The sequence below is a fragment of the Bombina bombina genome, chromosome 2 (assembly GCF_027579735.1).
Source record: "Bombina bombina isolate aBomBom1 chromosome 2, aBomBom1.pri, whole genome shotgun sequence".
NCBI lineage: Eukaryota > Metazoa > Chordata > Amphibia > Anura > Bombinatoridae > Bombina > Bombina bombina.
In genome coordinates this window covers 202,934,464-202,946,978 of record NC_069500.1, presented here as the reverse complement: position 1 = coordinate 202,946,978, position 12,515 = coordinate 202,934,464, and the positions used below count along the sequence as shown (strand labels likewise).

General features: G+C 39.3%; 1 protein-coding gene across 1 annotated transcript in view; it reads left to right on the top strand.

Moving 5' to 3' along the window:
- Positions 1–12,515, top strand: part of BDP1 (B double prime 1, subunit of RNA polymerase III transcription initiation factor IIIB) — a 437,422-nt gene that overhangs the window by 70,460 nt on the left and 354,447 nt on the right. The window contains exons 9-11 of the mRNA XM_053701442.1: positions 1,939–2,076; positions 2,302–2,556; positions 9,921–10,136. Coding sequence (XP_053557417.1) covers positions 1,939–2,076; positions 2,302–2,556; positions 9,921–10,136 — 609 coding nt within the window. The remainder of the gene's footprint in view (positions 1–1,938; positions 2,077–2,301; positions 2,557–9,920; positions 10,137–12,515) is intronic.

Here is a 12,515-nt window from a genome sequence, read left to right as displayed (position 1 = left end):
TTTGAAAAGTGAAAATTGTATAATTTCATGTTGCTCAGATATTTGCCAAGATATTGTGAACTTCCATTATTATGATAACTGTATAAATGAAAAAGAAAGGTAAAGACTTGTGTAGAATAACCACCTACACACTGAAGACTTGATTAACAAATTTGATGTTTATTGTATTTACAAAAATGTACCAAAAACAAAAACGATTCTCTTTGTATCACAAAATACTTGTATATTTAAAATCTTTGTTAAAAATGAAACTAAAAAATATTTCAATAAAAATAAAAAAATAAGCAAAACTATACATTGTTACAAAAACACTCCCATGTGGGCTATATAAATGGATCATCTACAACACATTTATGCAAGGAAACATTTGGTGTATAATGGCCCTTTAAGGAACAGCACTGCCCTACTTGCCCATACACATATTTCTCTTCTGATTGGCTAACCAGATGTGTTTAGCTGAACACATCTAGTTAGCCAATCAGAAGAGAAATATGTGTATGGGCAAAAATCAGCAGCTAGTAGTGTAGGATACTTGCATATTGTTTTTCAACAAGGGATACCAAGAGAACAAAACACATTTTGAAAATAGAAGTGAATATAAAAGTGTATTTAAATTACATGTTCAATCTAAATCATGCAAGTTTAATTTTGACTTTCCTATCCAGTCATTTTCAGCTTGCTAACACAGTCAACACTACTGCTTTCTTCTCCAATAACTGCAATAACTCCAATAAGAATGCAACACTGATTTTTTTTTTCTTGTCCTGTATTTGGGATCTATTACAGGAGATCCCAGTGACTTTTCCAGTAGTGGTTACTTTGTCTTCAGGGCTGTATCTCTTGAGTAAATTGAGGAAGAGAAGAACTCTTCTCATTCAGTTTGCCAGGCCTCCTTAAAGGGACATGAAACCCAAATTTTTTCTTTCATGATTCAGATAGAGAATACAATTTCAAACAACTTTCCAAATTACTGCTATTTTTTAATTTGCTTCCTTTTCATGTTATCATTTGCTGAAAGGTGTATCTAGGCAAGTTCAGGAGCAGCAGAGAACCTAGGCTCTAGCTGTTGATTGGTGGCTGCATATATATACCGATTGTGATTGGCTCACCCATTTGTTTAGTTAGAAACCATTAGTACATTGCTGCTCCTTCAACAAATGATACCAAGAGAATAAAACAGATTAGATAAAAGAAGTAAATTAGAAAGTTGTTTAATATTGTATTCTCTATCTGAATCAGGAAAGAAAATTTGTGGGTTTCATGTCCCTTTAAGATATTCTGATACCTGATCTTTGGTTTGTGTCTGATCTCAGGGCTCAGCATATAAAATGTTCTTATGATTATTATCCTCAATTCATAGATATCCAATTGCAGACTACTACTGGTTTGAAACTTGTATGTGTGGGTGTCTGGGAAAGAGTTCTGACAGATTAAACCAATGGGAGCTATTTACCAGTAGCCAGTTCCAAATACTTAGTTGCCATGGTTACCTAATGGCAGGTATTTCTTGAGCAGTGGTCAGGATATAAGGAAATATCATTTTGTGTTCTGCAGGTAAAAGTAGCAGGATTTAGTTAGTGAATAAGGGAGTAAATGTAAACATTGGGTCGGTTATCAATTCAAGGTTTTAGGCTTGCGATTCTGGTCTGATCCATGAGATGTAAATAGTGTGGGAGATTTTTGGTTTTGGAGTAGTGTTCAGTAAATATTTAGTATGTACATATAAGTTTGCAATGAGCTTATTACGTGCTCTGTGAATTTTCTTGCAAACTAGTCCAGTATGGTTCTGTATTTAATTTAGGCAGTTTTTTTTAACACATTCCTTCTTTATAAAGGGTTGTTTGTTTTTACCATTTTCCTATTCTATGATAATTGATTACATTTTGAGATGGTTTTTGACCATAAAATTACAATCTGATATTTTTTTATTTTTTTTAGGAGAAAAAAAAAAGTTTGACATTGAAATATTTGCTGAACTCCTTCAAAAAGCACTGGCAGAAGTAAAGAAAAAGAGGTCTCGGCCTATTAAAAAGACCAACGAAAAAAAGACTACAAAACCACGGAAAAAACAAAAAGGTAACCATGTTGTTCATCACAAGTTACTTCATATCGAGCTTATGGCGCCAAGTGTTAAAATGTTTAAAAAGTCATGGTTTCTAATGCTGATCAGTGCAAATCTGTGTGTTCATGTGGAAGTAGAACTTACAGTGCGTAGTTGGTTCCAATTTTGCTCTATTAGGTTACAATCTTAGGTACTCACTTTTTTTTTTATTATTCTAAATTATTTTGTGCCATTTATAGGTAAACAAACTGATGAGCAGGAGAACCTTGATGATCCTGATGCAATTGGCTTGTCAGAAGCTGATGCCATGACAGCAGAGAAGGAGAATGAGCAGTCTCTAGATGCCACTGAAAGTCCAGATGTTTCAGGTTGTGCTCCTGTGAAAAAGAGAGTACGGAAGAAAAAAGATAGCAAAGTAAAAGAGGTAGATCAACTAGAATGTCCGAGTGGGGAACCTAAAATTGCAAAAAAGAAAAGAAAATCCAAAAAGAAAGGTAAGTTGCAAAACATAGAATTCTTATCTTTTTTGTTTTCCCATTATACCCTCACAAAAGGTCTTTGGAAAGTAATGCCTTTATAGGTACGAGACACCACTCTTCTAGGTTAGGGTCAATTTTGTTCTGAAACAATTATTATTGGGTTAAAGGGACATTTTTTTTTCTTCCTTGCATTTAAAATAGTTTACAATTTTATTTTCCTTACATAAGGCAGGGACTTCATTCCATACTGTTTGGAAATACAACACCTGGCCATCAGGAGGAGGCAAAGACACCCCAGCCAAAGGCTTAAATATCGCTCTCACTTCCCCTATCCCCCAGTCATTCTTTGCCTTTCGTCACTATAGGAGGTGGCAGAAAAGTGTCAGAAGATTTGGATAGTTCTGTAATGGGTATGTTCCCTTCAAGAAAGGACTGAAGTTTTAAAGGGACATGAAACCCAAACATTTCTGTAGTGATTTAGGTAGAGCATACAATTTTAAACAACTTTCCAGTTTACTTCGATTATCAAATTTGCTTCATTCCCTTGGTATCATTTGTTGAAGGAGCAGCAATCCACTAATGGTTTCTAACTGAACACATGGGTGAGCCAATGACAATCGGTATATATAGGCTGCCACCAATCAGCAGCTAGAAACTAGGCTCTTTGCTGCTCCTGAACTTTTCTAGATAAACCTTTCAGCAAAGGATTACAAGAGAAGGAAGCAAGTTAAATAATAGAAGTAAATTGGAAAGTTGTTTAAAATCACATGCTCTTTCTGAATGATGAAAGAAAATATTTGGGTTTCGTGTCCCTTTAAGTAATCATGTCAGTGAGAGTATTGATGAAAGTTAGAATCTGGAGATGCAGGGAAAGCTTTTCTGCGAACCCATCCAGCTAACGGCTCCTGAGCAATCAGTGTTGATGAGTTTCACTGCTTGCTGTTACACACTCAAGTCCATGTCAGAGCGTTGCTGCAAGACTGTCACACTTGAGAGGCTGTGCCTGTTCCACAGCATGGATCCTGGAGGGTAAGACTGTTTTATATATACACTTTTGCTATACAGGCTCACAGTGTGGCTCTTGTATGCCTCAATAGGATCAAGGGTTAATAATCTCCTTTAGGGAGATTATTTGATCATCTAGGGGTTATTTAGAACTGCTTTAATGTGAGTTTTTGGGCTAATAGACTGTGTACTTTTGGCTTGGAACAAACAGGTTTCACTTTTAGGTTTTTGAGTGTTGCGCAGCTCATAATAGCTTAGCGCCTTTTTCATAGCAGGGGAAGTCCTGTCCTACGCACCATGTGACCGGGTGCGGTCTTTTCATTTTCCTATGATCCTGCTGTGGACATCACTCCTAAGGAGAGCGTTTTCACTCTTAACTGTCTGGGTCTAGGAGGTGGTGAGTGCCCCAGCCATTGGGATTATAAAGGTGCTGTTTTTTTAATAAAACGTTTTTTTGTCCTTCTGTGGGTATATACTTAGCTATGGAGGACTCTAATACTACATTAGTAGGTTCCACTTCTTCTGTACTGATTAATAATTCCTGTTTATATTGTGAGTAGGCCGTGATTTACCCGCCTGCTCAATTTTGTTCAAATTGCCTAAGCACTGTTCTAAAGTCTAAGAAGGGAGACAAGCCTGCTAATACTCATAGCGCTCTTAGCCCCTCTGAGCTGTCTACCTCTCAGGAATCTGTTTCCCGAGAGATTACTACCCTTTCTACGCTACCTGCTCCACATGCAGTTCCCCGCAGCTCAACTAATTCTCCATCTGGAGTTCTTTTTTCTTTTTTTTTCCTGCGGACTTTACCGTGCAGTTACAATCAGTGGTGTCTGCGGCCCTGAGTGACATTAAAAAAATAAACTAGAAGAGTCAAAACTGTGTCGCTCAAATACTCATAGGGGGCGCCCTCCCTAACAATGGACCCTACTAGAGGTATAAGTGTGTATCACTTTTTAACCACAAAAACCGGGTACACAGATAATACAAATACAATTGGTGAAAGCACAACACCACAATAATTGAAATAAGTCCCAACTGGTGTGAATTACAAAAATCAAAGTGAGTCTTTAAGTATAAGATGGTGACGTTGGCAGCTCTCTGTCAAGTAGGTCAAACACTGATGAGAATCCTTGCAAAGGAAAAAAACAGAGGCGCCTCTTAGTGCAGTATCATCAGATAACAAATGCAGCTTGTAAGTATAAGAAAACCACTCACATGCGGTGAAGCACACAATAGTGCTATTGGGGCAGGCCGAGACTTCTGAGCCGCTCAGCTGACTTAACATCCAGCTCTCCTAGACACAGATTCCCAGCAGGTAGCGATGTCACTCTCCTAGTAATACTTTCAGATGTGTAATTACTTATGCACAGAAGTGTGTGATTTACTGACCTGAATAGAAGACTCGTCTTTAATGTATTTTATAGCCTGGCTATTAATTGTAACAATGGTTGACATGCCTAAGATTAGATGCGTAAAAATCTATAATAATTGTTCAAATGAATAGTGTTTTGAATGCGAAAAAGATTAGATACGCAAAAACGTATAATATTCTTTAAATGAGTAGTGTTTTGAATGTATTTTATTTTCTCGCAATTAATTGTAAAAGTGTTTAACACGTTTTAGATAACGAAAGCGAGTCACGAAATAACCATCACCCAAAAGTATGGTATATTTCCTGTTTACCTGTATGATGTCACAGGGGGTGTGTAATAATTCTCATTTTGTGATTGGAGCATGTAGATTCAAATTGGTAGCGATTAAGGAGCATGATAGCAGTCTGAGGAAATGGCGTTGACCGCCGAGAAACGCGTCACTGTTTTAAGTTGTTTTTATGCAATAAATTGTTTTACCACTCCGATTCTGTAAGAATTTGTCATGATACCCGCATACCCGGATCCTGTGGCAAAGGAGTGATACCACATACTAGGAGAGAGTATCACTAGGAGAGTGACATCGCTACCTGCTGGGAACCTGTGTCTAGGAGAGCTGGATGTTGAGTCAGCCGAGCAGCTCAGAAGTCTCGGCCTGCCCCATTAGCACTATTGTGTGCTTTACCATATTTGAGTGGTTTTCTTATACTTGCAAGCTGCATTTATCTGATGATACTGCACTAAGAGGTGCCTCTGTTTGTTTCCTTTCCTAGGATTCTCATCTATGTTTAAACATAGTTCTCCTGACCTAGAGTCATCTAAAATATTTGTCGGATTTAGCTACTATATCCCAGCTATCTGAGGATGAGTTAACCTCTTTTGCTTCAATGGGTGAACTTTCTGAGTCAGAAGCTTCAGTATCTAAACCTCCATAAGATTTAAAGTTGAGCATCTGCTTTTTTTTAATAAAGGAGGTTCTGTCTACGCTACAGGTTCCATAGGCTAAACTCCCTGAGGAACCTAAGATCCCTAAATTAGACAGGGTTTATGAAGACAGGAAGGTCCCTCTGACTTTTCCTGTGCCAGTTAAAATGGCGAACATTATTAGTAACTAATAGGAATATCTTTTTTCCCCTCGTCTACTTTTAAAAAAATTATTCCCGGTCCCTGACTCTCAATTGTTGTTTTGGGGCTCCATCCCTAAAGTGGATGGTGCTATTTCTACGTTGGCTAAGCGTACTACTATCCTCCTGGAGGATATTTCTTCTTTTAAAAACCCTATGGATAAGAAAATGGAAACTTTTCTGTGGAAGATGTGTCAACATACAGGGGTTTTTATTTCAACTGGCGGTAGCTGTAGACGCGGGTGCTGGAGCAACTACCTACTGGTGCGACTCTCTGAGCTCATTGAGGTGGAAACTCCCCTCGAGGATATTCAAGAGAGAATTAAAGCTCTGAGAATGGCTAACTCCATCTGTGATGTGAATATGCATGGATATAGTTAGTCTGCAGATATGACTTCTAAATCCAGACTCATTCCTTTCAAGGGGAAGATTTTATTCGGTCCAGGGCTGGACTCCGTTATTTCTACAGTTACCAGATGGAAAGGTGCCTTCTTACCGCAGGATAAGAAGAATAGGCCTAAGGGACGGCAATTGTCTAATTTTCGTTCTGACAAATTACGACAACAGCAATCTTCATCCAAGTCCGAGCAGCCCAAGTGTTCTTGGAAGCCGGATCAGTCCTGGAATTAGTCCAAACAGACTAAGAAGCCCGCCAAGAACAAATCAGCATGAAGGGGATCGAGTAGGGGTCAGACTGTCTCTCTTTTTTCAGATGCTTGGTTCCAGGATGTACAGGATCCTTGGGTCCTGGAGGTTGTATCTAAGGGATACCGGATGTGATTCCAATAACATCCGCCCAGGGGCAGATACCTACTCTCCAGTCTATCTACAAGACCATAAAAGAGGACTGCCTTTTTAGGTTGCGTACCGGATCACTCCTCTCTAGGAGTAATTGTCCCGGTACCTAAAGCAGAAAGAGGTTTGTAGTTTTATTCAAACCTTTTTGTGGTTTCAAAAAAGGAGGGAACTTTTCGTCCAATTCTGGTTCAGGAAGGACAGTTTATGACCACCATAGACCTGAAGGATGCATACCGTCACGTTCCGATACACGTAACATTTTCAGTTCCTGAGGTTTGCCTTTCTGGACCAGCACTTCCAGTTCATAGCTATTCCGTTTGGCCTAGCTACTGCTCCGAGGATATTTTCGAAGGTTTTGGGGGCTCTTCTAGCCGTTGCCAGAACACAAGGTATTGCAGTAGCGCCTTACCTGGATGATATCTTGGTACAGGCACCATCTTTTTGTCTAGCGGAAGAACATTCAGGGTCTCTTCTCAGTCTTCTTCGATCACATGGATGGAAGATAAACTTGGAAAAGAGTTCTTACTCCAAGTACAAGGGTGAATTTCCTGGGGACAAAAATAGACTCCATATCCATGATAATATTTCTCACAGATCAGAGACGTTGCAAACTAACTTCTGCATGTCTTGCTCTCCAGGCCTCCTTGAGACCCTCAGTGGCCCAGTGTGTGGAGGTGATTGCACTCATGGTGTCCTTTTATGGACATCATTCCCTTTGCCAGATTCCATCTCAGACCCTTACAACTATGCATGCTGAGACAATTGAACAGTGACCATTAAGATCTGTCTCAACAGATTGTGTTGGACAACCTGTCAAGAGACTTGCTCTCTTGGTGGCTCTGTCTAGATAATCTGTCCCAAGGCACGTGCTTCTTAAGACCGTCCTGGGAGATTGACTATGGACGCAAGCTTTTCCGGCTGGGGAGCCGTTTGGGGTGCCAAGAAGGCACAAGGGCTGTGGATTTAGGAAGAGTCCTCCCTTCCGATCAATATATTGGAACTCCCGGGCAATCCTCTTCAATACCAAGCTACCCAGGTACAGGTTGAGGGATCCTCAGGCGGAACTGATAGATGCTCTGTCAGTACCATGGAGGTTCAGACTCCTATATCGTTTTCCTCCATTACTGTTTCTCCGTAGTGTGGTGGCTCGCATCAAGCAGGAGCTTCCATCGTGGCCACAAAGGACGTGATTTGCGGATCTGGTGGGGATGTCCTCATCTCAGTGGAGGTTACCTTGTTGTAGAGATCTACTGATACAGGCTCCCTTCATTCATCAAAATCTAGGTTCTCTGAGGCTGACTGCGTGGACAATTGAATGCTTAGTCTTAGACAAAAGACGGTTTTCTGAGAGTGTTATTGACACTCTCTGATTCAAGCTTGTAAGCCAGTTACTCGTCGTATCTACCATAAAGTGTGGAGGACTTACTTGTACTGGTGTAAAGAGCTTGGCTTTTCCTGGCATAAGGTTAAGGTTGCAGAATTTTATCATTTCTCCAGGATGGACTGGAGAAGGGTCTATCTGCTAGTTCCCGGAAGGGACAGCTATTGGCCCTGTCGATGGCACTGCACAAGAGATTGGCTGAGCTTCTGGATGTGCAGTCCTTTGTTAAGGCTCTGACTAGGATCAGACCTGTGTTTAGATCTGGAGCTCCACCTTGGAGCCTCAATCTTGTTGTTTGTGTTTTGCATCAGGCTCCGTTTGAGCCTATGCATACTGTTGATATTAAATTGTTATCTTGGAAGGTTCTTTCTTTGCTGGCTATTGCCTCTGCGCGCAGAGTTTCTGAGATTTCTATTTGCAATGTAAACCCCCTTATTTTTCTAAAACAACAAAAAAAAGTTGGTTTTACCTACTAAATTAGGGTTCCTCCCTAAGGTTGTGTCGGATAGTAATATTAATCAAGAAATTGTTCCTTCTTTGTGTCCTAATCCTCCTTCAGTGAAGGAATGCTTGCTTCACAATCTAGATGTGGTTCGTGCCTTGAAGTTCTATTTTCAGGCTACTAAGGAATTCAGACAATCTTCCTCTTTTTGTCATCTATACAGGGAAGTGTAAGTGGCAGAAGGCTACTACGATGTCACTATCTTTCTGGTTGAGGAGTGTCATCCGCTAAGCTTATGAGACAGCGGGGTGACAGCCTCCTGAGAGGATAACGACTCATTTCACTAGAGCAGTGGCTTCCTCCTGTGCTTTTAAGAACGAAGCCTCTGTGGATCAGATTTGTAAGGAAGCAGCTTTTGGGAGAAAAGTTTTGCAGGCTGTGGGACCCTCAGAATAGGGTCCGCCTCTTTTTTGTTCCCTCCCGTTATTTTTTCTGTATCCTTTGGAGCTTGGGTATAGTTTTCCCAACAGTAACAAATTAAGTCGTGGACTCTCCCTTCCTTATGGAAGGAAAACATTTATGCTTATCGGATAAATTCCTTTCCTTCCTGGCAGGGAGAGTCAACAACCCGCCCGTAATTTATTTTTTTTGTTGGGCGGCTCCTTTTTTTTATTATTTCGTATGGCACCTTTTATACCCTGATGTTTCTCCTACTTTTCCTTGTTCCCTTGGCTGAATGACTGGGGGATAGGGGAAGTGGGAGTGATATTTAAGCCTTTGGCTGGGTTGTCTTTGCCTCCTCCTGGTGGCCAGGTGTTGTATTTCCCAACAGTAAGGAATGAAGTCGTGGAATCTCCCTGCCAGGAAGGAAAGGAATTTATCTGGTAAGCATATGTTTTTTTTTTTTTTTTTTATAATTTTCAGTTTTATTTTTAAAAATAAAGTCCCTTTGCTGAAATATATACTTTTTGTGTAAATCCATGTAATTTTTTGTGACATGCCATTTTTCCTGATCAGCCAATGAGCTTCTATCCCACAGAACAATTTTGTTAAAAAAAATTAAACTGTGTTAGTGTTCATGCAAAAAATATTAATAAAGTTTTTTTTTTGTTTTTTTTTTGCGTATACTTCCTATGAGAGCACTGTATATGGTACCACTTTATTATTTTGTCTATAAAAATACTCGTTAATTTGAAGTAAATACTTTACCGTATCCCTAGTAAATGACAGTCCTAATGAAACCTTTCTCTCAAATACAGATAAGCATACGGAACAGAAGAACATTGATGCTGATGGCGGGACAGCAGATAAGGAGAATGAAATGTCTCTAAGTGCGCCTGGAAGTTCAGAAGCTTCAGATTCTGCTCCTGTGAAAAAGAAGAGAGCACGGAAGAAAAAAGATAGAAACAAAGAGCCAGAAGAAGATCAAATAGAAATTCAGCCAAAAAAGAAGGAAAAGAAATCCAGCAGAAAAAGTGAGACACATAGTAGCTCTAAGTATATAACTTCAGTTTATTCAAGACACTTCTGATGTAACCTGAAGACAAATTTACATCCCCGCATTTTTCAAAATATAGAAATGAATAGTGTGTAGTGTATCTATTTTTTTTTTTTACTTAATTTGCCATTTTTAATCAAAATTTATATTTACCTATTTATATCAGGATAAAAAAAAACGTATATCCAGCTGAGCACCTCAAAGACCTTCAGATAAGCACAGATAATGTGATAGCAGAACCATTTTATCCATGGTTCTATCTCAGTGTTGTCATTTTCACACAATAAATCTAATACAAGTGTCAGATCCATAAATATAGTAAAGGGAACTATATCTTTTTAGCATTTCTTGCTTCATATAGGCTACAGTGATATTTGCTATCTTTATTACCTGTAGTTATTGGTCTTTATATGATCTTTTACAACAGTGAGTGGCGTCCTTCCTGAAAGCAGGAGGCTATTGTGTTATTGCTTTCTATTCACTTCCTGTTTTACAGTCACTGTGCCTTTACACCTGGTATTCCTCTAGATGAGTTATCCAACATCTTACATGAGATGCAACATTGGACTCTCTTATACAGGGTTTTAAAAATTAAATTAGGTATATTTTTAAATGTTTGGATTATTTAGGGGGTATATAATATATTTCTTTCATGTAAGTGGCAAATGTCCATGAGCTAGTGACGTATGTGAAATACATTCCTACCAGGAGGGGTCAACATTTCTCAAACCTCAAAATGCCTATAAATACACCTCCCACCATACTCATACCTTAATTTTACAAACTTTGCCTCCTATAGAGGCGGTGAAGTGAGATGTGCTTGATTTCTTCTATGATAAGCGCTTCTAAGCATTATGTTTGGGAAGTTTATTTTAATAATTGTTTTCTTACCTGGGGTTCCAGTTCTTTCAATTTGACTTTGTTTTCCAAATATTTTGCAGGGACAAAATAGGTTCGCGAGGACGCAAAATGGCGTTTTCTATTGCATCATTCTTGGTGCAAATTTGTTTTTGCCGTGAAGTTGCACCGATAGTGATGCAAGTCTTGTCATTTCCTGCGTCTTTGTTGACGTTAGTTCTTTTGGCGCAAAGTCGCACTTGTTATGATGCGAGTTGCGCCATTTACTGGAGTTAGCTTTGGCGCCAAAAAATGTTTCACTTCTTTTTGCGCCATACTTGGTGCTAAACATTTTTGTATATTACCCCTCTTCCTTTAATGCTTCTTGTTATCTTTATATGTTAGAGAGCTATGATGCTTATTTTTTTTACATATTACTTTAGCATAAGCATTTTTCTCCAATATAGGTGTGTCCGGTCCACGGCGTCATCCTTACTTGTGGGATATTCTCTTCCCCAACAGGAAATGGCAAAGAGCCCAGCAAAGCTGGTCACATGATCCCTTCTAGGCTCCGCCTTCCCCAGTCATTCTCTTTGCCGTTGCACAGGCAATATCTCCACGGAGATGGCTAAGAGTTTTTTGGCATTTTTCTGGGCTAAAACGATTACTTTATAAGCATATTTAATGGTTTATAACTTTGAAGAGTTATTTTAATCTTGGGAATTCTGTTAAAAAAACGTCAGGCACTGTATTGGACACCTTTTTCACTGGGGGCCTTTTCTAGTTATAGGCAGAGCCTCATTTTCGCGCCACTAATGCGCAGTTGTTTTTGAGAAGCAAGGCATGCAGATGCATGTGTGAGGAGCTCAGATCCACTGAAAAAGCTTATTGAAGGCGTCATTTGGTATCGTATTCCCCTCTGGGCTTGGTTGGGTCTCAGCAAAGCAGATACCAGGGACTGTATAGGGGTTAAATGTAAAAATGGCTCCGGTTCCGTTATTTTAAGAGTTAAAGCTTTCAAATTTGGTGTGCAATACTTTTAAGGCTTTAAGACACTGTGGTGAAATTTTGGTGAATTTAGAACAATTCCTTCATACTTTTGCACATATTCAGTAATAAAGTGTGTTCAGTTTAATATTTAAAGTGACAGTAACGGTTTTATTTTAAAACGTTTTTTGTGCTTTATCAAGTTTATGCCTATTAACATGTCTGAACCATCAGATAGACGATGTTCTGTATGTTCGGAAGCCAAGGTTCCTCTCCATTTAAATATATGTGATGAATGTGACAATCAAAGTAGGGACAGTGATGCCACTGATAATAATGTTGCCCAAAATGATTCCTTAAGTGAGGGGAGTAAGCATGGTACTGCATCATCTCCTATGTCTACACCAGTCTTGCCCACTCAGGAGGTCCCTAGTCCATCTAGTGCGCCAATCCTCCTTACTATGCAACAATTAACGGCTGTAATGGATAATTCTATTAAAAACATTTTAGCCAAAATGCCCACTTATCAGCG